Below are 24,439 nucleotides of genomic sequence, written 5' to 3'. Positions count from 1 at the left end.
GCAGCCCAGCTCTGGGGCTCCCACCTGTCATCCTAGCTACCCAGGAGGCTGAGAACTGAGGATCATGGTTTGAGGCCCACCCAGGCTGGAAAGACTTATCTGCAATTACCCAGCCAAAAGCTGGAAGTGGAGTTGTGGCTCAGGTGGTAGAACTGTAGCCTTGAGTAAGGAAGAAAGAAAGAAAGAAAGAAAGAAAGAAAGAAAGAAAGAAAGAAAGAAAGAAAGAAAGAAAGAAAGAAAGAAAGAAAGAAAGAAAGGAAGAAAAGGAAGGAAGGAAGGAAGGAAGGAAGGAAGGAAGGAAGGAAAGAAGCTAAGTGCTAGATCAAGACTGTGAGTTCAAACCCCAGGACCAGCACAGAAAAAACTAAATAAATAAAACAAATGATCAAAGTGGTGAAGAAAGAGGGAAGACCAAGGCAGCATCAGGCCAGAAAGAAGATGAAATCAAAGCCGCGCCGGGCTGTAGTTGACAGCAGCACATCAAAACTCACTTCCTGCCTGACCAGCGGCTCCCGGGAGCGGAGTGAGGGTGCAGCGGCTCCCCATAACCAGCGCACCCCTAAATCTACAGCTGCACGCTGCAGTTTTAATTATTGAGGTGGTAGACATGGACCCCAGGCCTTGACCCTGCTAGGAAAGTGCTGTCCCCAGGTCCTGGAGAAGGGAAGGAGGAAAGGAAAAGCAAGGAGAGGAGAGGGAAGAAGGGAAGGAAGGAAGGAAGGAAAGAAAAGAAAGAAAGAAAGAAAGAAAGAAAGAAAGAAAGAAAGAAAGAAAGAAAGAAAGAAAGAAAGAAAGAAAGAAAAGAAAGAAAGGAAGGAAGGAAGGAAGGAAGGAAGGAAGGGTGGAAGGTAGGGAGAGGGGAAGGAAGGAAGGAGGGAGGAAGGAAGGGAAGGAGGATGGAGGGAGGGAGGAAGACAGGAAAGGAAGGAAGAAGGGAGGGAAGAAGAGAGGAAGGAAAGGAGAGAGGAAGGAAGGGAAGAAGGGAGGAAGGAAGAGAGGAGGGAAGGGAGGAAGGAAGGAGGGAGAGAGGAAGGGAGGAAGGAAGGAGGGAGGGAAGGAGGGGGAGCACAGGCGCCCCGTGCGCGGGTCTCCTCCCAGGCCCCCCGGGCCAGCCGCCGCAAGGAGCGCTCGGGACCGGCGTGGGCACACGTATTCGGCTCTTTATCTAGCTTCTCCCGCTGGGAGGAAGCGGACGCGCCCCCCGCGCGGCCCGCCGCTCAGCAGACCCGCGAGGCGCAGGCGCCCGGGCCGCGGCAGGCGCAGGGGGTGGAGCCCGAGCGATAGGGGGCGGAGCCGGCGCCGTAGGGGGCGGGGCCTGCGCCGCCGGCGGCCGGGCCGACGCCGCAGGGGACGATGGTTCCCGAGCAGAGGGCGGGGCAGGTGTAGCCCACCAGGCGCGGCGTGCTGGGGAAGGTCTTGCGCATGCTCATGCACTTCTCCTTGTCGATGCACAGCGTGTTGGCCTTGATGGCCAGCTCGTGCTCCAGCCGGGACTTGGTCATGGACAGCAGCTGCATAGCGTCCTGCGCCTCGCGCAGCCGCAGCCGCAGGGTCTGCAGGGTGTCGTCGATGGTGAACACCTCGTTGGTGAGCCTGCGGGCAGGGAGGGCAAGGGGAGAGGCCGCGCTGAGCCGCCGCCGACGGACAGACGGACGGACAGACAGGCACGTGGACGGGGCACCGCGGGCCGGACTGACACGAGGACTTCACATGGGGTCGGGCCGCGCTGGGCCACCACAGCCGAGGGAATGCTGCTCTGTGCGTGGTGTGTGCCCCCCACCCCATCTTCTCCGCTCCTAGGCCAGTGCTCTGCCCCTCAGGTCCTGGGTGGGGGCCAGCCCGGGGCAGTCCATTAGGAAAATGAGCTAAAAAGAAAGGGGGGCCATGGCACAAGAGGTAGAGCCGCTGGCCTCGCTGGCCCTGAGGTCAGCCCTCAGTACCAGGAAGTTAGAAAGGAAGCCAGCCAGGCGCTGCTGGCTCACGCCTTATCACCCCAGCTGCTCAGGAGGCTGAGATCTGAGGGTGGAGGTTCAAATACCGCCTGGGCAGGAAAGTCCAGGCGACTCCTGTCTCCAACGAACCAGCCCCCCCCAAAAAAAAGTCAAGAATGGAGTTGTGGTTCAAGGGGGTAGAGCTCCATCTTGAGTGAATAAGCTAAGAGACAGTGCAAGTCTCTGAAAGAGGGCGGGGTGGGGAGTAAAATTAAGGGGCTTCATGAGGGGGGTCCATTTCCACACTCAAGGGTCCTTCGGTATTCCAGACCCCTCCCTTCCCTGTCTGGATCCCCAGGGATTTCCCCCCCCCCCCCCACACACACACGTATACACACATACACCAGCCCTCTTTGGCTGGGACACTCACTTAAACTGCGCCATGTCCCTGCACAGCTCCACATTGGGTCGCCGGGTCCGGCAGTCCAGCCTGGTCTGGGCCACCTTCAGCGGGTACTCCTTCGCCATGATGGCTCTCTCCAGCAGCATGATGGTGTTCTCCGTCTGGAAGATCTCCTGCAGCGTCTGTGCAGACCAAGAGGCGGTCACCGCCTGCCAGCATGCTCCGTGTCCTCCCCTTGGGGCCCTGAGGGTGCTGGGTGGGGTCAGCCCTTGCATTACATTCCCTCCCCCCTTCCCCAGCCTTCAACACCTGCAGGGTGCAGACCCTGCTCATCCCCGAATGGTCCGAGATGGACTGGTACAAAGGTTAGTTTTGTTTGAGGACCTCCATCATGCAATCATTGATCAAACAGAAGGGAAGGAAAAGAAAAGGGAAAGCAAAAGGGAAATAGGGAAAGGGAAAGGAAAGGAGAAAGGGAAGGAGAAAGGGAAGGGAAGGTTATCGTGTGTGTGTGTGTGTGTGTGTCTGGGGCTTGAACTCAGAGCTTGGCTGCTGACTCTGAGCTTTTGTGCTCAAGGCTAGCTCTCAACCACGAGTTGCAGCTCCACCTCCAGCTTTTTGGTGCTCGATTGGAGATAAGAGTCTCAAGGATTTTCCTGCCTGGGCTGACTTGGAACTGTGATCTTCACATCTCAGCCTCCTGAGTAGCTGGGATTACAGGCATGAGCCACTGGCACCCAACAACATTCTAATTTTTAAATTCCTCCCTAAAAATATTTTTTTCTGATAAAGTGCCATCATTGTACCCCCATGATTGAGACACATCTGGATCCCGGGCAAGGAGGGGCAAGAGGAGGACAGCTGGAGACAGCCAGAATGTAACAGAGAGTCCGTCGCCCCCAATGCCTGGCCCCTTCCCTGGCCCATCTACACAGGCCACATGCTAGTTAAACACCCCCCCCCCCCCCGCCCCAAGCATGAATCACTCAACGCTCACAGGAGGAGGCCACCCTGAAGATCTCCCTTAGAAGTTGCCCCTTGGGAGCACAGGAGAGGGGCACATGGCAGTGTGGCAAATGAACCTTCTTTTACCACTCTGCCCCTGTTCGTTCTGCTTGGGGCAGTCTCAGCGCTCACCCTGCTGTTCAGCTGCACCTGCTCTGGCATTCTGCGGCCTGGGGTGCCAGGGATTGAGATGTGAGTGGCAGGATCCCCCCACCCCCCAAGCCCAGCCACATCCGGGCAGTTCCCTCCCCCCCCCCCCCCCCCCCGTTCTCTTCTCCCTCCCATGAGGCCTTGCTCCCCTGGCCTGCTCAAGGTGTGCTCAGCCTCCTGGGGACCTGGCTTCAAGGACTCCTGACTGCAGGAGGCCCAGGGGCTGGGGGCTGGGCAGACACCCCTTCATCCTTCATTTACACGCTCATTCACAACCTCTGCGATTGCCCACGCATGCTCACTGAGCATCTAGCGCCAAGCCCCAGTTCTGGGCAGAGGACCCAGCATGGGGACAGGACAATGGGACAGCCAATAGCCCTGTCCTCCTGTTGTTCCCTCTCTGCCCTGCCCCAGGGGGCATCTAGCTTGCTAGGGAGGGACAGGCGCTTTCTCTCCGAAGTTCAAGTCCCTTCACCTCCTGTTGGAAGTATTCATTAGGCACCTGTGTATGGGGCCCACAGGTGGGGCCTCTGCCACCCAGCAGGGCCCACTTCTGCCAGGAATTCCCACATGTACACGCACCACACCTCTACCGCACACCAAGGGCTTGCTCCCGGATGTCACATTCACGGCAGACCGATTCTATATGGGAGGTTCTAGAAATACTCCCTGACCGCAGATGAGGAAGATGAGAATATGACCTTGGCAGTTCCCTTTCACACCCGCTGGCCATGGCCACAGGCGTGCCCAGCATGGAGCCAGCCCTGGCACCACACTCCCAGGCACCCAGCCTTCTTCCTGCAGCCCGCAAACAGCAGCAGAATCCAGAGACGTCTGCAGGCTCCAGGTGCCCACTGAATTTTAGTAGTCTGCTCTGTTTTCTGTATTTCTCTTCCGGCTGCCCTTTGTACTCAAAGATTGTTGTTTCCTAGCTATTCAGGAGGCTAAGATCTGAGGATCGTGGTTCAAAGCCAGCCCCGACCAGCAAGTCCATGAGACTCTTATCTCCAATGAACCATCAGAAAACCAGAAGTGGCACTGTGGCTCAAAGTGGTAGAGCACTTGCCTTGAGCTGAAGAGCTGAGGGACAGCGCCCAGACCCAGAGTTCAAGCCCACAACCAACAAGAACAAAGAAGTATTTTTCTTACTAAACTAACTACATGAACAAATAAACATCCTAACTTAAGGCATTCCTCTTAAAGCAAGACCATGGAGATGGATTAGGAAGGCAGCTGGGAGTGAGTGGATTTGGGGAGGCGGGCAGGGGAGAGAGGCCAAGGCCCAGGGGTCACACAGAAGCTTCCCCCCCATCCCCACCCTGCCCTTTCTCAGCCCCAGCCTGAGCCCTGCCTTGATTCTCCTTTTTTCCACACTTCTTCCCCTTACTCAGCTGTACGTCCTGAGCAGACCTGTCTGGGTTTTCCAGAACACCGGGGATTTCTACATCTGGTGCCTTCTTGTGGCTCACACCCAAGACAAATGTGCCAGGCCCACACGGGCATGCACTTAGCCAGATTGATTCCCTGGGACGCCATGTCAGGCACAGCTCAGGTCATGTTCACCTCCACCTGGCTGGGTAGCACACCCCTGGCATCCCAGCTTCTCGGGATGGTGGGTGGAGCAGGGCAGCCCCCTCCCCCTCCCCACCAAGTTCAAAGCCAACGCAGCTAAAGGTGTGGAGACACCCATCTCTGAAACAAAAAATACAAACGCAAGGGCTGTGGGTGTGGCTCACGTAGTAGAACACTGGTGTTTAGCCTGGACCAGGCCTTGCGTTCAACCCCCCTGCTGGGACTATGGATTGCATCCAGGGGACACAGCCCTAGCCACAGGGCTCATTGCCCTACTTCCTTTACCAAGGTAAAGGAAGGCCTGAAAACCTGAGCTGGCACAGGAACTCTTAGTGGTAGAGCTGGCCACACACACACACACACATTTGCAGTCACAATCAGCAACGAAAGCTGCCCCCCCAGCCCACCTCCCGTACAGGCACAGCCCTGCTAAGCTCCCACCCCACACTCCTGCAGAGGAACGAGAAATCCTCCTGTCCCCAAGAAAGGGAGGTGGGGAGGATTCAGAACAAGGCTGGGCCTGGCACAGCCTGGAGGCTGGGCGGGTGGCTGGGGATTGGCCCAGGGGGTCACCCTATGGGCGGGGCCAGCACTGGGATCTGGCCAACCGCCCTGCCTTCCCTGCCCTAGCTGGGAACTCCCGCTGGAACAGGGCGGCGTGAGAGCAGGGCTCACCTCGCTCCCTCTCCCAGTCAGATCCCCGCTCTGGGAAGGGCTGGTCCCAAACCTCACCCATGCCCTCCCGCCATCTCCCCGGGCCTCTCTGCAGCTGCCCAGCTGTGCACCACCCTCAGCTGCTGCTGCTTCTCCTTCTTCTTTTAGGTTTCTGGTGAAGAATGGGGATAATAACCAGGTGTCATCGCTGTCTATGGATGTATCAGCTTCATTTTCACCAAAGTTAAAAGGATGGAAGAGACAACAACCAAAAGAAACAAAAATGAAAAGGACTGATGCCCGTGGAAATGCCAACTACTTGTTGGATTTAGCAGAATTGAAGGCACATTTTTAGAAATACCCTGTAAAAACCAGGCACTGGTGGCTCAAGCCTGTCATCCAAGCTACTCAGGAGGCTGAGATCTGAGGATCGCGGTTCAAAGCCAGCCCATACAGGAAAGTCAGTGAGACTCTTATCTCCAATGAACCACCAGAAAACCAGAAGTGGCGCTGTGGCTCAAGTGGTGGAGTACTTGCCTTGAGCTGAAGAGCTGAGGGACAGAGCCCAAGCCCAGAGTTCAAGCCCCACAACCGACAAAACAAAAACAGAACAAAAAATCCCCCGTAAATAACACCAGGCAGAGAGAAAAGGACTAATCAGGCAACAATTGCATTACTATAAAATATCACATAATAGTTACAGATTTCCAAACTGCTATTAGACCTACGTGAGTCGTGGAGAATCTGAGCTGTAAGACTTGAAACTCAAGTAAATAACTACTCAGTTCAGGGCTGGTGCTCTGCCTTCTGCACCAGGCCCTGTGCACCTCTTGCTTGGGGTGTATGCCATCTAGTATGCCATCCCTTTCCTGATCTCTGCCCATCTCTTCCCACTTGAGAGAGGAATCTGGAGCAGATTTTGCAGGTCCTCGCTTCTTTGTGCCCTCTGGCTTCTACTAAGCTGTACCCAATAAAGGGAGGGGTATCACCCTGACATTTCCACACACACATTTAACGCCCTGGGCTCCCAATCACCTCTCTATTTCTCCTTTTCCTGCCCAAGCAGCCACATTCCCCTTTTCACTCGTGACCTGGCTTTGTTCTGGCTCTGGAGGGGCGAACACACACATAGTACTTGTCCCTGAGGACGGGCTCATATCACTTAACATGACCATCTCCAGTTCCATCCATTTGCCAACCACTGACATACGTTCATCTTCTTCATGGCTGAATAATGCTCCGCTTTGTCTATATACCACATTTTCTTGTCTCCAAGGTGGGATCAGGCTGTTCTACACCTGGGGGTGCAGGACCAGCGTCTGCTCTTCCCTGCTGTGTGACCTTGCGTGGCTCAGCACCTCTCTGAGCTTCACGTTGAACCTTGACAGAGCAATGGTCTAGCGAGCAGACCCTGTGAGGGCGCTTTCCCTTTTGTTTGAAAAGCCAGGTGAGAAAGAGGCACTGTGGCTCAAGTGGTAGAGTGCTCGCCTTGAGCTGAAGAGCACAGGGACAGCGCCCAAGACCAGAGTTCAAGCCCCACGACCGACAAAAAAAAAACAACAACAAAAACTTCTCAGAAAAGCCAGGGTGATTTCAATGACTGGTGCACGGTGTTAAGACAGAATATGTGGTCATTCATTTTTCTGTGTCAGCTAGGAGGGAGGGGGCCCCCAAGAGGGCCGGGCCAGCCCTGGGGGTGTTTAGGAGGGGAATTCGGGCAGGGAGGGGCATTTGAGTTGGTGTTTAGTGGACCTCCAGGGAAGGTGGGCCTCCAATCCACCCAGGGCCGGAAGTGAAGGAGGCCGGGGAAGGGGCACTGGGGCGCTGGAGGGATTTGTGTCCCTTTCAGACCCACACAGGCATTTACACTACCTCTATCTTAGCCAGCCCCCCCCCCCACCTTGTCCAAGCTGTGGGGACTCCCCCCCCCCCCCCACTCCGCATCCCTCAGCATCAATCGACGTGGCACTTAGCAAATCAGACAGCCTGCAAGGGCCGGGCCATGGCTGGGCTCCCGAAACGCTGTGTCTGCAAAACCAGGTAGAGGCTGGGAACTTGGGCCCAGCCTGGTGGTGCGAAAACCCTGCTATAAATCAGTGCCACGGCCCTTCCCTCCCGAGCCTGCTGTCCAAAATGTGCGGGTCAGACCCACAAAACCTGCCTGGGAGCGAAGTCCCTGTGGTCAAGGCTAGTAGTTTCCAGCCTCTGGCTGCCTTTTTTTTTTGGGGGGGGGGATGGACAGAGACCACAGGGAGATGGGAGGAGGGCTTGATAGGTTTCTGGCTGCCCATTCTCTGAAATCAGGAGGCCCCACCACAGCAGGCTGTGTGGGCCTGGGAAAAATGCTGATCCTCTCTGAGCCTCAGTTTCCCCACTTGTATAATGGAGATGATAGCAGCACTGCTATACAGGGTGATGCCCTTCCCCCAACACGAAGTAGTAAAAAGGCAAAAAAGAGAGACATCCAAAGCCAGCCCTGGACAAAAGTAGGGACACTATCTAAAAAATAAAGCAAAAAGGATTAGGGGTGAGGGTAAAGCGGGGTGATATGATACTTTCTTTTTCTTTTCTTTTTCTTTTTTCTTTCTTTCTTTTTTTTTTTTGTGGGTTGTGGGGCTTGAACTCAGGGCCTGGGCGCTGTCCCTCAGCTCTTCAGCTCAAGGCTAGTGTTCTACCACTTGAGCCACAGTGACACTTCCATTTTTTGAGTGGTTAATTGGACATAAGACTCTCACAAGGATTTTTTCTGCCTGGGATGGCTTCGAACTGTGATCCTCAGATCCAAGCTTCCTGAGTTTCTAGGCTTACAGGCATGAGCCAATAGCACCTGGCTAGTAAATCCTTCTTTATAAGAGGGAAAGCAGGGCTGGGAAGTTGGCTCAGTGGTAGAGCGCTTGCCTTGCATGCCTGAGGCCCTGGGTTCGATTCCTCAGCACCACATAAGCAGGAAAAAAAAAAGCTGGAAGTGGTGCTGTGGCTCAAGTGGTAGAGCGCTAACCTTGAGCTGAAGAGCTGAGGGACAGCGCCCAGGCCCAGAGTTCAGGCCCACGATCGGACCAAAAATAAAATGAAATAAAATAAGAGGGAAAGCATCATTAACTAAGTCAAACCCTCAGAACTATGGCTGGCACTGATTAATGCTAACATAGGTCCCTCCCCTCCTCCACTTCGGCGGTACTGGGATTTGAACTCAGTGCCTCACACTTGCTTGGCTCTAGCACTTGAGCCATGCCCCCCAGCCCAAGACCAACAGCCCTTTTCTTCTTTTAGGAAACTTCTATTTACAGCACAAAGGGCAATGATCCACCTCTCCACCCCCCATTGGAGCACTGGGTACCCTATGTGTGTTAAGGAGTCTGTCTGTTCCTGGCAGAGTGCCCCCTCCCCCAGCCGTGTAAAACTATCTGCCTGCATCTCGTCTTGTGACAGCAGAGAAAGTGTCCAAGGCCAGGAAGAGATCTGGGATGTGGAGTGAGGAATGGATTGAGCAGTCCTAGCTGGCGCTCCACTGCTAGATGCTTTCTGCAGCCTTGCACATTTTTCCCCCCAAACTCCGTGGAGCCAGGGGTTTCCAGGGAGACAGATGGCTGGCCTAGCTCAGGGCAGATGCCAGCGAGTGGACGAGGCCAGACAGCGTGGAATCCTTTTTTTCCTAGGGAAACCTTCTGGTTCAAGATTGGAGATAAGAGTCTCAGGGACTTTTCTGCCCAGGCTGGCTTTGAACTGCGATCCTCCTATCTCACCCTCCTGAATAGCTAGGATCACAGGTGTGAGCCACTGGCTCTGAACAGATGGAAGCTTTTTATTTATTTATTATTATTAACCTTCGATCACTCACTCCACATGTGGTGTCTAAGGGCAGTCCCGTGTGCACAGGGCAGCGCGGGGCAGGCAGAGGCTGCACGTCCAGGACCTGGCTAGTTTTAGAAGCCAGCCGACAGTAGCTTGGCCGCCAGCCCCCGGCGCTGGAAGAGATCCGGCTGCTTGCAAAGCACAAAAGCATTTCCCACCACACAATGGGTTCCAGACCTCCTTAGCCAAACAGAAGGGCAGGCGGGCAGACAGCACAGGGGCACTGATCACCAGCCGTGCGTCGCCCCCACCGGACCCCGCCCTGCTATGCCTGCCCACCTAGGCTCCTAGGAAAAAGGCTGCGTTTGCCGATACTAAATGACTGCTTGAAAGAGAGGACTCCAAAGAAAACTTCAGTGTCAGAGGCAGCCTTTCGAGGTCGAAATGTGTGGCCGCTCTGTGGTCTGTTTAAACTCTTCCTATGCCCATTCCCTGCCTCTCCTCAGAGACACAAAGCAGAGTGTGCAAGCACATGGGTATGCCAGAGCCCAGGAGGACTGGCAGTGTCTGAAGAGGCTATAATGGGGGTGCTGGGGACTGAGGCAAATTGGAGGGCAAAGCCCAGTCCAAAGGACTCAACTCCTACCCAGTTTTCCCTGTAGACTTTTTCAAGCAAAAGCTCCATTTTTTTTTTTTTTTTGTCAGTCATGGGGCTTGAACTCAGGGCCTAGGCACTGTCTTTGAGCTTTTCTACTTAAGGCTAGTGCTCTAGACCTTTGAGCCACAGCATTACTTCTGATTTTCTGGTGGTTCGTTGGAGGTAAGAGTCTCACGTACTTTCCTACCTGGGCTGGCTTTGAACCGCAAGCCTCAGATCTCAGCCTCCTGAGTAGCTAGGATGACAGGTGTGAGCCACCAGCACTCAGCTTCCATTTTTACTTTGTATTTATTGGAGGCAGTACTGGGGTTTGAACTTAGAGCCTTGAGTTTCCTCCGTGTGCTTGCTCCTCTGCCTGCCTCCATCCCTGTCCAGCTGCTCTTGTGGGGAGCCCCCTGCCTGTCTACTTCCCCCACAGAGGGTTCCCGGAGCATCTCTGATGCATTCACCCCGCCTCCTCCCTCCTAACATGATCCTACCTGGCAATTACTTAATAAGAGTGATTTGCTCTGCCTCCTGTTTACCCTGGCCGACACAGGCTGCCTTAGCACCCATAAAACCTACTACATCTCCCCCAAACTCCCAAGCAGAGGGGTGACTTACAGTCACCCCTAAATCCCTGTCCACCCGGAAGACAAACTTCTGCGAGCAGGTGGCGTGCACCCCCCATCCTTTGCTCTTTTTACTTCCGGTGCCCAGCATGGCTTCCGGCAGCCAGGGTGCAGTCTGTGGCTGTGTTGCACAGAGGGAAATAAAGTCCCAGGAGCCGCCCAGAGGGGCATCCCCCATGACACGGCAGCAGCCTAGGGGTACGTCGCCACTTCTCAAACTCACCCAACATCCACCTTTCAGTGAAAGTCTTGGAAAGCCAAGTGGGGATGACCAGTCGGGGCCACATAGTTCTCATGGGGGGGCTCCCCATCATGCTCAGGCCCCAAGATGGAGAAGGAAGGGCACCAGAAACCATGGCAGCCTGTGGGTACCGTGGTGACAGCCAGGCCCCACGCCGAGCGCCATGTCTGTGAGTGGGGGAAGGCACACAGCCCCTGCTGTCAGTCACAGACCCCCAGATGGATGGACAGAGGGACGGACAGACGGATGGGTGGCCCGGAGGGTGGCCGCGCCCAGGCGTGGCCCCCATGCTCCGCAGCACTGACCTTCGCCAGCTGGGTCTGCAGTTTGTTCTTCATGTCCGTCTCCTCGGAGATGCGGCTGCTGAAGGCGAGGTTGGTGTCGGTGAACTGCTTCCACATCTGGTCCGACAGACTCTCGAACAGGTGCTCGGCCTCCTCGCGCAGCCGAATGGAGTTGGCCCGCATGTTCTGAGAGTGTCTGATGTTGTTGTTGCTGAACCTGGACCAGGACTCCGGCACTGAGACCCTGCAGACGGACAAGGCAAGGGCGAGGTGAAGGCCCACCCTGGTGTCTGGCTCTGCCTCATTGTGGGGGTGTTCTGTGCCTCACATCGGAGGCCTACAGCCTTGTGGCTGCCACCCAGTGGATGCCAGTGGCTCCCCACACCCGGGCCACACTGCAGCCTAGAGGGAAGGGATGGCTTTCAAAAGAGCCCCCGGTGAGCTGGCATCACCATCCGCATCGCCTCCACCGCCATCACCACCATCATGACCACCATCACCACCACCATCACCACCATCATCACCACCATCATCACCACCATCATCACCACCATCACTACCATCATCACCACCATCACCACCATCATCACCACCATCACTACCACCATCACCACCATCACCACCATCATCACCACCACCATCACCACCATCACTACCACCATCACCACCATCATCACCACCATCACTACCATCATCACCACCATCACCACCATCATCACCACCATCACCACCATCATCACCACCATTATCACCACCATCACTACCACCATCACCACCATCACCACCATCATCACCACCATCATCACCACCATCATCACCACCATCACTACTATCATCACCACCATCATCACCACCATCACCACCGCCATCACCACCACCATCACCACCATAACCACCACCATCATCACCACCATCATCACCACCATCATCACGACCATCACCACCATCATCACAACCATCATCACCACCATCACTACCATCATCACCACCATCACCACCATCATCACCACCATCACTACCACCACCACCACCATCACCACCATCATCAACACCATCATCACCACCATCACTACCATCATCACCACCATCATCATCACCATCATCACCACCATCACTACCATCAGTCGGTCCACAGCAATGAGAATCATTAAGCAGAGAGACAACTTCAAGCCACACAATCCCCAATCACCCTCTTTAATCTGCCCAGACCTGGCCCTTGCTCTCAGGAAGCCGCAAACACAAAGCCCTGCACAGATGGGTCAGTCACTGCAAATCGGTCACTGCAAACAGCAGCTCTCAGCATCCGGCTCAGCAAGGTCTCTGACGGCGTGGCCGGCCGGCCTGGCCAGCAGGTTTCTGGGAAGGAATCTGTTCATGCAAAGGGAGCCTCGCTACTCTCCATGCAGATGGGGTGCGTGGATGTGTGGGGGGTTCCACCTTGTTGGAGAGAGGAGGACTCCCAGAAGTTGCCACTGCCAGAAACCCCACAGGCTCCGCTCAGGGCTTCAGTATTTGCTAAGACCTGGAAAGTGACTCAGGGCTGGGGCCAAGAGACGGGCATCTCTCCTACCCTTGCTCTTCCCCCTCCCTTCCCTCCATCCTCTTTCCCTCCCTGCTTCCTTTCTTCCATTCCAGGAACATTTATTGCATCCTATATATCCCAAGCACAATTCTACATGTACAAGAGAAAAAAGACTGGGGGGGGGGGGAGGGCCTGAGCCAAGACAGACCCCACACCCACCTGTGCCTGGGGGTACCTCTCTTTCCAGTCCCCCCCAACCTGGAACTGTAGTGCGAGAAAGCAGGGCCCGCCATGGTGGTGGCACACCCTGCAGAGTTGCAGGCCACAGACAGAACTCATAGCATGAAACCCAGGCCGAGCTACCAGCCCGGCCACTGCTGTCACACGCACCACATCTCTGGGGGATTTTTTTTTTTTTTTTTGCCAGTTCTGGGGCTGGAACTCAGCACCTGGGTGCTGTCCCTGAGCCTCTCAAGGCTAGCGCTCTACCACTTGAGCCACAGTGCCACTTCCAGCTTTCTTTCAGAGTAGTTTATGGGAGCTAAAAAGTCTCACAGACTTTCCTTCCCAGGCTGGCTTTGAACCGTGATCCTCAGATCTCAGCTTCCTGAGCAGCGAGGATGACAGGCGTGAGCCACCAGTGCCTGGCTTGGAGATTCTTCTCCTTCCAGTGGTACCGAGGCAGAAATGGAGGCCACGGTGAGGACAGCACTTGCTCACAACTGTCCACCTGCCCTGCCCTGGTGGGGGCCTTGGCCTCCCTGCTGAGTTTGGGCTGTTGCTCCTTCTGGTGATGGCCCTTCGGGGTTGCCCCCACAGGGCGGCATTGGCCACGTGACTGTCCCCGAGCCAATCACACACTCTCTCTTTCTGGAATCTGGATGCTGAGCCGAGGATGGAGAGATGGCGTTCTAAAATCCCAGCTAAGCAACTCACAGCTCTCCACCCAGCTCAGACCACCCGAGCCAGCCCCTGTCATTTTCCCCTTGAGCCTAGGGCTTCCTTCTAGGAGTCTAGCCATTTCCATCTGGGTTTAGATGCTGCTACTTGTGAGGGAGAATCCCTGTTAGACCACACTGCCTCTCTCCTGACTGACGCACTCACGGGCCCCTGGGACAGGGTGGAGGCTGGGGGCAGGGAGCCCGATACTCACGAGCCATCCATTTTCTCCATGCCGTGGAAGAAGCTGATGGACTCGGATGTGTTTCTCAGGTTGTAGCACTTCTCGTCTATGTATTCGGCTGAGCTCTTGTCCTCGATGTCCTTCTCCAGGGAGTGCTGTGTGTCCCGGTTATCCCTGCCGGGGAGAAGGACTTGTGCTGAGACCGAGCACCAACCTAGAGCGTGCACAGCAGGGGTGAGGTGCCGGGCCCCAAAGCCAACCTCCGGGTTCCCAGGAAGGTGGGAATCCAAAGACAGCCCCCAGGCCAGAAGGCTGTCAGCCCCTCCTCCCATTTGGACATCTCTCTCCTTGTGCCCACAGCTACCCCTGCTTGTACACCTTCTCCCCTCCCCACTCCCAATCCAAACCCCGCTCTTGTCTTTAGGACAGGGACAGGCAAACGTGCACAGTAAGAGGTCAAGGAGGCAAAATCTCAGGTGGACTCCATCGCCACCTCAACCACACACAGAAGCTGCCCCGGATAACACCTAAGTGCATGGACACAGTTTTGTTTCGATAAAGCTTTATTGAGATGCACAGATGGTGGGCCAGGCTTGGCCCTCCAGCTGTGCTTGGCTGAGTGGACTTAGATTACCAAATCACACTGTGGATAAAGTCTAGGTCAACCCAAATCCCATCACAGACGAATGATGCTGCAGAGCACAAAGGGGGGGAACAGGAGTAAAACCCAGAGCGAGACTTCCTGCTGCTCAGAGCTGTGTGAAGGACGACACACAGCGAGATGACCGTCAAACACGGTGAGGACAGCAGGGCGGGACTGAAAAGGACAGAAGCAACACAGAGAAGGAAATCACCCACTCAGGAGGCAAGGGCCGTGAGTCCGGCCGGCTGAAGAGATGCCTGAGCAGGGCTTTCCCAGCTGATAGCCCCGCTGGTGGGGCCAAAGTGGCATGGAGGAATGAGAACGCCAAGCTGGGGTCTCGTGTGCACAAGCAGAGGAACAAACAGGGACTGGAAAGCAGATCCAACCAGGGAGTGGGTGGGGCCAGGGGTGGGCGGGGCCGGGAGTGGGCGGGGCCGAGGACTAGGCCAGGCGAAGGCTGAGTGGGTGGGAAGACAGTGGGCGGGGCCAGGACTTGGGCCTAGGAGAGCTGGGAGCATAGCTGAGAAGTTTGGACAAGCCACTGTTGGCCAGACTCTAGGCTTTTGACAACCACTTTCATACCTCTTGCCCAAATACCAAAGTCGCTGTTATTTTCCTCCTTTTCAAATCGCCTTGAAAGCCTAAGTACATTTTAAAGGGAGGGGGAAAATCATCACATTCCTGTCTTCAAAGGCAAACAGTAAATAACTCTTATCTATTAATAGAAGCCCACCTCAGACCTAAGGAGTTTAGTGGACGCTAAAGGCTAGCCGGCCTGTATCTCTTGCCTCCAGGACCTTCTCAGCCTGAACCTTTCCTGTTTCTCTGTGTTCTTGAAAAAGCTGAGTCCTGGTCAAAGACACACCAACAGGGGCTGAAGCATTTCTTAATCTCTGTGTCTGAACTCTGCTCCCTTGGTTCTTCCAAAGCCTGTCTGCTTCTCTTCCGCTTGTTTATCTCCCCCCCCCCCCACTACTGTGTGCTGGTTTGGAGAGGGACCCCAGAGGTGCAGGAGTGGGAAAATTCAGTCCTGGCTTGGGTCCCTGCCTATCAGAGCATGTAGGAGGTAGGAGGTGGTGTCAGGGCAGGAAGAACCATCTGGCGGCCTTGGGGTCTTCCAAGCTGGCAGAGCCCTGGAGAGCCGGGGCCCCATCTTGCCTGATGTGTTGGAATGAGAGGAGGTCTACGACACCACGGAAAGCAGACATGTCCTGGCATTAGCAGGTAACAGGGAGGGGCGGGGGGTGAGGAACCTGACTCCAAATCCAGCTGCTCCCGCTGCCTGGCCCCTGCCTGTGTGAGGCCTGGGGAAGGAAGGAGCAGCCTGGTCTCCCTTTCTTGGCACAGCCAGGGCCAAGAGCCACGCTGGGCTTCTCCCCAGTCCGGGACAACCATTTCTGCTCCATGAAGACACAGCCCTGTACAGGTGATGCAGGCTGGCCCAGAAAACGGGGAGCCCAGCCCCCTTCCAATGTTGGGGCACCACCCGGGGCAGAGCAGCAGGGAGCCATCTGCCTAATGGCCTCCAAGGCCTTCCACCCTCCAGCAGCTGGAGCTGCCTTTCTATGGAGGGATGGGGGGGGGGCAGGCTATGATCAACTGTGATTGCCCCCAAACTAGCTTCTTCCCCACGGAGGTCGGGGGGCCCCACCTGCTCCCCATTCTCCTACTCCCCCCATGTCTGCTTCCCTCTCCTCACTGTCATCTGTCAGTCTGTCTCCCAGCCCCCTCTGCCTTTCTCTGTGTCCATCCATCTCTCCCTAGCTTTTTGCTGGTTCATTGGAGATTAGAGTCTCATGGACTTTCTCTCCTGGGCTGGCTTTGAACTGGGATCCTTGGGTCTCAGCCTCCTGAGTAGCTAGGATGGCAGGCGTGAGCCACCGCTGCCCGGCCTGTCTCTGTGTCTTGGCGTCAGAGCTCTCTGTCTCCTGACTCTACCGCTTCTCCGTGTGCCAGCTCCTGTTTCACCCTCTGAGCGAGGCCCAGGAACCAGCATCGCTCTTCCAGGGTTTGGCTCCCCAAATTCACATCTGGGCTTTCGTTCACTCAGCTCTGAATCTTTCTCCTTCCCTCTCTTCACCCTGGCGGCCCTGTGCATCATACGGCAGCCACATCTGGAAAACCAATCTCACCTACCATAAATAGTAAGCCCCGCATACACTATTAAAGGAAGGCAAAAATGGAGAGCCCAGAAGGAAATCCATGCGTTTGGGGCCAAGTGATTTTTCCAACAAAAGGATCCCCAGTGGAGAAGTCTGTCCCCTGGACAAATGGTTTTAGGACACCTGGGCACCTGCCTTGGACAAAACTGCCTCCAAGTGGATCAAAGACCGGAACAACCTGACACTGTCACCCCATAGGAAATGTGAGGTGACACTCCCCGCCTTGACTTGGCAGTGATTAAAAAAAAAAAAAAAACATTCCTTCGCGAGATTATGGTTTGAATTTAGGGCCTTGCACATTTGCTTGACTGGTACCCCACCATTTGATCCATGCCTCCAGCCCTGCTTTTTACTAGTTATTTTGGAATTGGAGCATGATAGCCTTGTCTTCCTGGGCTGGCCTCAAACCACAGTCCTCCAGATCTCAGCTTCCTGAGTGCCTAGGATTATAAGTCTGAGCCACCAGCACTTGACTAGCAGAGAGAGAGAGGAGAGAGCGAGAGAGAGAGAGAGAGAGAGAGAGAGAGAGAGAGAGAGAGCGAGAGAGAGAGAGAGACTCAATACAGGCAACAAGAATAAAACCTGGATTATAGAACACTAAAACGTTTCTGCACAGCAAACCATCACCAGAAAAAGAAAAAGAAACTAAAGAATGATAGAAAAGATTTGTAAAGCATCTATCTGGAAAGGGGTGAATAGCTAAGACATTTCACAAACGTACATAGAACAGCTGAGTAGCATGGGCGTGACTGCAGGTTTAAAATGGCGAAGGATCTAGAGAGACTTTTCTCAAAAAAAAAAAAAAAGACATACAAATGGCCAACCGGTTCTTCAAAACAAAACAAAACATCACATTAAGCCATAATGAGCTATCACCTCATGCCTGTATAATGCTGTTATCAAGAAGATGAAAGATAATCAGTGCTCCGGAGGAGTGGAACAAAGGGCACTGCACCACACTACTCACCAGAATGGAAGTCGAGTCAGCCATTATGGAAAACAGCATGAAAACTCCCCCTAGAACGACCACCTGACCCAGCCACCCCACACCTGGGTATATGGACCAAAAGGAAATAAAAATCAGGATGTCAAAGAGACACCCTTACCACAGCCTTCATACAGCCTTAGCCACAATGGCCACATTATGGAATTACCCTAAGTGTCCACTGAAACACAAATGGATAAAGAAGATGTGATAGAAATACACAATGGAATACGACTCAGCAGTTAAAAAGGAAGAAACATAATAAGTTAAATGTGCCAAGTACAGAAAACCGAAGTGCCCATGATTCTCATTCATAGGTGGAACCTAAGAAAGTTTCATTTCTAGAAGAGTGGGGAAGGTTATTAAGGCTTGGGGTGGGGTGGGGTGGGGTGGAAAGAAAAGTTGGTCAAAAGATACAAAGTTTCAGCTCGAAGAAATACACATAAGAGGTGTGTTGTAGCAAGATAGCAACTGTAATGAGTAGCAATGTATCACAGTCTTAGTTTACCATGCTCAAGGGACAAAATAAAATAAATGAGATAGTGCGGATGCTAATGAGCTGCATCTGCCTACCCCACCCAGTGCCATATCACCTGTAGCAAATCCATTACTTTCATGGATCAATTAAAATAAGCAAGTTTTTAGAACAACACCTTCTGCAGGGTGCCAGGTCTAGCAGGCTGAGATCTTAAGGTTGAGGTTCAAAGCCAGCCCAGGCAGGAAAGTCTATAAGACTCAACCTCCACTTAATCAGCAAATAAGTGGGAAGTACAGCTATGGCTCAAGTGGTAGAGTACCAGGCTTGAATGGAAAGAGCTAAGGGACAGTGGCCCAGGCCTCAAGACCAGCACAAACAAAACACACCAACCAAACAACCAAACAAAAGCCTCAATAACTTTAGAGAAAGTACACTAAAAGACACTGGCCTATGAAAGATCTCCTTTTGTTGAAAGCGGCTTGTTTAAATATAAGCAGTTGGGGCTGGAAATGTGGCTTCGTGGTAGAGTGCTTGCCTAGCATGCACGAAGCCCTGGGTTTGATTCCTCAGCACCACATACACAGAAAAAGAAGCAGAAAGAAAGACAGAAGCGGTGCTGTGGCTCCAATGGTAGAGTGCTAATCTTGAGCAAAAGAAGCTCAGGGATAGTGCCCAGGCCCTGAGTTCAAGCCCCAGGACTGGCCAAAATAAATGAATGAAATCAAAGTACTTAAGGTTCTCTGAGTGAATTGACAGACCACAAACAGGTCATCAATGGGCCACTGAGTGCTGGCATTCAGCCCTGCTGGGATCTTTCCTGCCCCACCCACACCCCATGGTCCCCCTGGATGACAGTGGGGTGACTCTCTCTTGTCCAGTCCTGGTCTCTCTGAGAATCTGGGTCCTGGCAGGGCAGGTGGCTGCTGTTTCTGACCAAGATGCCAGGCTCCTGGAGCTGAGGGGCCAGCTGCCCCCCTCACCCCCCCCATCCCCTTCCACTGTGCCCCACGCAGCAGGACGGCAGCCCTGGCAAGCCGGCCTGCCTGCCCTGGCTGCCGAGGGCCTCTGGGTCAAGAGTCAAAGAAGAGGAAGAACCAGCAGGGTGGCTTGTCCTGAAAGAGTTAGAGGCCAGGGCTGGGCTCCAGGCCCAGGTAGGAAGCTGACTCCGGGGAGCTAGGCCCCCCCACCCCCATAAAGCCCAGGTCTCCCTTTAATTACACGACGAGCCCCCTGGGTGTCACCACACCAGTTACATCAGCTCCCAAGAACAAAGCGGGTGGCTTTTGAAGACTCCAGGCTCCAGGCGTCCACCTGCTCCCTCTGGCGATGCCCCGGCCCCTCGCCTGGCCACCCCCATGTCACCCACCCTCAGCCATCCCCGGCTTCAGAGCTGGCCTGCGGAGAGTCCCAGACTAAGCAAGGCCTCTGGGAGACGCTGCCCTCTGGCTGGGCATCCTTGCAAACAAGAGTAGCCACAAGCACTGGGAAGGTGGCTCAGTGGTAGAGTGTTTGCCTTGCATGCATGAAGCCCTGGGTTCAATTCCTCAGTACCACATACACAGAAAAAGGCAGAAGTGGTGCTGTGGCTCAAGTGGTAGAGTGCTAGCCTTGAGCAAAAGAAGCTCAGGGACAGTGCCCCCCCCCCCAACAAGCCCCAGGGTGGGGAGGGGAGGGAAGACCCCCCCCCACACTTACCGAATCTGAACATTGACTCTTTGAGCTAAATTTCGCATCTGATCTTGAGAACATCTTAGCAAATCGACTTCCTGGAATGAAAAATAAAGATGGCAGAAAGAGCAGGCACTGGTGGGTGGAAAGCTCACAGGTCAGCGCCGCGCCCGGCCCTGCACAGACCATGCTGGTCTCCCCAGTGACATTCCAGAGTGGGGACTGAGTCTCCACTCCTGCGACCCCCAGGGCCCCCCCACTGAGGTCAGCTGTGGAGGGTCCAGGTTCAGTTCCCTTCCTTTCCCTTCTTTGCCCTTCCCTCCTCTTTCCTTCCCTTTCTTTCCCTTCTCTTCCATCCCTTTCCTTCCTTATCTCTATTCCCCCCCCCTTGCTTTGGGTTTCTTTTGTTTTCCTCCAGAGACAAGGTCTCAGACTCACCGTGCAGAGATTATAAGTGTGTGCTACCACACCGGTCCTACTGTTTATATGCTTCCAGATTGAAGGAAAATCTAGCACCCACCGTGGGCCACGAGTTACCTTGTGGATTATTGCATCGTGAAGGGATATGATGTACTGCAGGTGCTGCATAAACGCTAGCTGCATCATTGCTGCTGGTGGGGTCACCCTGACACAGGCTGAAGATCCACAACTCCATCTCTCCCGCTTTCCCCCGGGTCCTACCTTTCCATGGGGTGGCATGTGTGACTTCTTTCCCCGTGGGCAGCTCAATGACTTCCGGCCAGCTGGCCCTCCCTGCTCAGAGCTGGGCAAGCTTCAGGGGGACCCCTTACCCGGATAAGGTTTTTCTCCACGTTGTCATGGACCAAGTCAATCCCGACCCTCTTCTCCCGAAAGTACAGGCACTCGAGCGCCACCTGCAGGAGCATGGGGGAAGCATGGGTGGCTCACCTGCCAAGGGGCTTCACCACGGGGCATTCCGTGGGCGTCTGCCTCCCCTGCGCCCTCTGGGGGGTGCTGCAGCATGTGGCTGCATTAGGGCAGGCAGGGTCCGGGCAGGCAGTGGGGCGCGGTTGTGAGACCATGCCACTTGCTCTCATCTCCCCCAGCCTTCTCAAAAGGACACAGTAGCCGGCACTGGTGGCTCACCCCTGTGATCCTTGCTACTCAGGAGGCTGAGAGCTGAGCATCAACTCTGATCTCCAGCTAACCAGCAAAACTCACAAGTGAAGTTGTGGCAGAGCGCTAGCCTTGGGTTGAAAAGCTGAGGGACAGCACCGGGGCCCGTAGTTCAAGCCCCATGACCAACAAAATACACACACACACACACACACACACACACACACACACGAGGCTGGGGACCCCTTACAGGCTCACTACTAACTACTCCTAACTACTCAGGAGGCTGAGATCTGAGGATCATGGTTCAAGGCCAGCCAGGCAGGAAAGTCTCCATGAGGCTCTTATCTCTAATTAACTACTCACATACACACACATGTATACACAATCACATAAATGGAAGTGGTGCTGTGGCTCAAGTGGTAGAGTGCTAGCCTTGAGGAAAAGAAGCTCAGGGACAACATCCAGCAGGCCCCGAGTTCAAGTCCCATGACAGAGAGACAAAAACAGAGTGAGAGGTTCTGAGTTTAAGCCCCAGTACCTGGCTTGCGTGTGTGCACACATACACATATGTGTGTGCATATGTGTGTGTGTGGGGGTATATATATATCTATATATATGATGACCTGGTGGTCAGGAGGAACTCTCTGAAGAGACAGGAGGTGTAATGCGACATGAAGAGGAAACTGCAGATACAAAGGCCCTGAGGTCGGAGGCACAGACAGGAAGGCCCTGGGACTGGAGTGGAGATGTACAGCTAGAGCAATAGCGCTGTAGAGTTCCAGATAGGAAGGGGTAGAAGAGTTCAGGAATTTAGATGTTAAATTCTGGGATGCCACCAATGGAGCTAGTGGGAGGGTGGGGGAGACTAGCAGGATTCATTTGATATTTGAGCTCATTCTGATTGCTGGGGAGTAGGGGGGGGCGCATGACTGGAGGGGAGCAGGAGATGGAAGCCCGGGAAAGCGGGGTCACCGCGGTGCCTCAAGAGGCTGCCGGGCCTGAGGATGCAGCCCGGGACGCAGAGGAGGTGCCCAGGTCAGGACCAGCTGCAGGACCAGCTGTGGGGCTGGCTGCAGGAAGGCTGCAGGCCCTTAGGTCCCCGGAAACTCCAGCCTTGTTCCGGGGAGCCCAGAGCAGCCCCCCACCACAGAAGGGGGCTGAGATGCAGAGAAACACATTTCCACAGCAGGACTTCTGGACAGCCAGGGGCCCGCGCGAGCGCTAGCGAATAGGCTCATGGGAAACACAGGCCAGGCTTGGGAAAAGCAGATGTACACTAGTAGCTAGGGACACCCTCACCCGCTTCTCAATCTTCCTGCTGCACAGGCGCTTGCTGTACGAAAGAGCCTCCTACTTGGAGCAGAAAGTCAGGTGCCCGGTCCCTTCAGGCATCAAGGAAGGCTGCGGGAGCCTGGCCCACACAGGTGCCTCGAGAATCCTCACTGTGGCGGAAGGGAAACACCGTGCTTAAGCCGTGATCTGTTACCTGCTGCCCAAAGCAACCCTCATGGCGGGGGCTGACAGACCCGGTGTCAGGAGAGTCCACCGGAAGGTGATGGTTTCATGGAGGTTTATGGACGGAATACTCGGTCCTAGGCTGGCGGGAAGTCAACGTCCACCAGCACAGATGCCTGGGCTCACTGCCACCATGTGCTGGTCTTGAGCACAAAGTCTGTCCCAGCTGAGCCAACATTCTAGTCATCAGTAAGCAAACTATGGAGTGCATTACAGGGCACACATGTGGGTTGGGAAGGTGGCTTAGTGGTAGAGGGCTCGCCTAGCATGCATGAAGTTCTGGGTTCAATTCCTCAGTTCCACATACACAGAAAAAGCCAGAAGTGGTGCTGTGGCTCAAGTGGTAGAGTGCTAGCCTTGAGCAGAAGAAGCTCAGGGACGGCACCCAGGCCCTGAGTTCAAGCCCCAGGATTGGAAGAAGGAGGAGGAGGAGGAGGAGGAAGAGGAGGGCGGCAGGGTAGGGAAGCATGAGCCGTGTCTTTTTTCTTTTTTCTGCACTGTGGTTGAAGGTCCTGGCCCTCTCATTTGAACCATGCTTCACTCTTTTTGGTTTTACTGCACTTTTTTTTTTTTTTTTGGTCGTGGATCTTGAACTCTGGGCCTGGGCGCTGTCCCTCAGCTCTTCATCTCGTGGCGAGCGCTCTACCACTTCCAGTTTTCAGGTGGTTTATTGGAGATAAGAGTCTGGCAGACTTTTCCTGCCCAGGCTGGCTTTGAACCCTGACCCTCAGATCTCAGCCTCCTGAGTAGCTAGGTTGCCAGGCATGAGCCAAGGCACCTGGCAAGTGCATTTTTTTTTTCAGAGCATGTCAGGTGCTCACTTTGGTCCTCAGATCACAATCCTCCTAGTTCCATCATCTCCCGAGTAGCTGGGATTGCAGGCGTGAATCAGTAGGCCTGGCCTCTCAATGTCTAAATAAAGCCTGTAAATGCTCATGTAAACCTAGGGAGGAAACACACACACACACACACACACACACACACACACACACACACACACACAACCAATTCCATTCAGTCTGGAAAACTTCCATTTCTTGGATAGTATCCAGAATTGCTTCTGATTAAAAATCTCCCCCCCCCCAAAAAAAAAGGGATGGGAAGTTCACTCCGTGGTAGAACGCTTGTCTAGCATGCATGAAGCCCTGGGTTCGATTCCTCAGTACCACATCCAGGCAAAAAGTGGTGCTGTGGCTCAAGTAGTAGAGTGCTAGCCTTGAGCAAAAGGAGCTCAGGGACAGTCCCAGGCCCTGAGTTCAAGCCTCAGGACTGGCAAAAGGAAAACAAAAGATCATACTGGAGGATCCAGTTGAAGCCAGCCTTCTGGGTGGTCTCCAGTCAGCGCCTGCCCAGGGTGGCTGGTGGCGCGCGGCCAGCCGGCCCCCTGCGCCTGCCCCGCTCAGTTACCTGCAGCGGAGAGTTCACTTGCTCAGCTGCACACTCCAGCCGCCTCTTGATATTATCCATGCTCCGGCTCTCCACTAGGAGCCTGTCAAGCTCGTAACATAACTCGGATTTCCAGAAGCCGATGTCCGACAGCCTCTGGCTCAGGTTCCGGGTGGACCCCTCCTGCATCTGGCGTGTGAGCTGCTCCTTGTCCTGCATGAGCCGCAGCGAGTCGTTGGTCATCCGGCTGGCCCACAGATTGGAGGCCTCGGCCCCGCGGATCTGCAGGTCGTTGGACTGCTCCCAATCGTGGGTGCTGTAGCGGCAGAAGAGGGAGGACCGCAGCGAGGGCAGCATGGACGAGGGTCGCAGGGCCGGGCGGCACTCCTCGGGGCACAGCTGGGTGGTGGAGATCTTGTAGAAGACGCCGGGTCTCCAGGAGTTGAGGTAGCGATACCCGGGTAGGTGATAGGGCTGGTAGCACTCTTGCTGCATGGCAGGGGGCAGCGAGCCCGGGCCACATGCTTTCTTTGGGCTGCAGTAGCTGGCTGTCTGAGTGGTTCCAAGAAATTCCAT

The 24,439-nt window shown here is 54.7% G+C and overlaps 1 protein-coding gene across 1 annotated transcript; it reads right to left on the bottom strand.

The window, feature by feature from the left end:
- Positions 1-1,217: 1,217 nt before the first annotated feature.
- Tekt5 (tektin 5) lies at positions 1,218-24,439 on the bottom strand. The gene is made up of 7 exons (XM_042698132.1): positions 23,885-24,439; positions 20,674-20,757; positions 19,910-19,980; positions 13,977-14,120; positions 11,323-11,545; positions 2,362-2,516; positions 1,218-1,593 (listed from the first exon to the last, which is right to left on the bottom strand). Exons 1-7 carry the CDS (start codon positions 24,437-24,439, stop codon positions 1,218-1,220), a joined length of 1,608 nt encoding a protein of 535 aa, XP_042554066.1.

Source organism: Dipodomys spectabilis, unplaced genomic scaffold (genome assembly GCF_019054845.1).
Source record: "Dipodomys spectabilis isolate Male_0828 unplaced genomic scaffold, ASM1905484v1 ptg000231l, whole genome shotgun sequence".
Classification (NCBI taxonomy): Eukaryota; Metazoa; Chordata; class Mammalia; order Rodentia; family Heteromyidae; genus Dipodomys; species Dipodomys spectabilis.
Note: the sequence above shows the minus strand (reverse complement) of the source record. Positions and strands in the feature narration are given on the sequence as shown.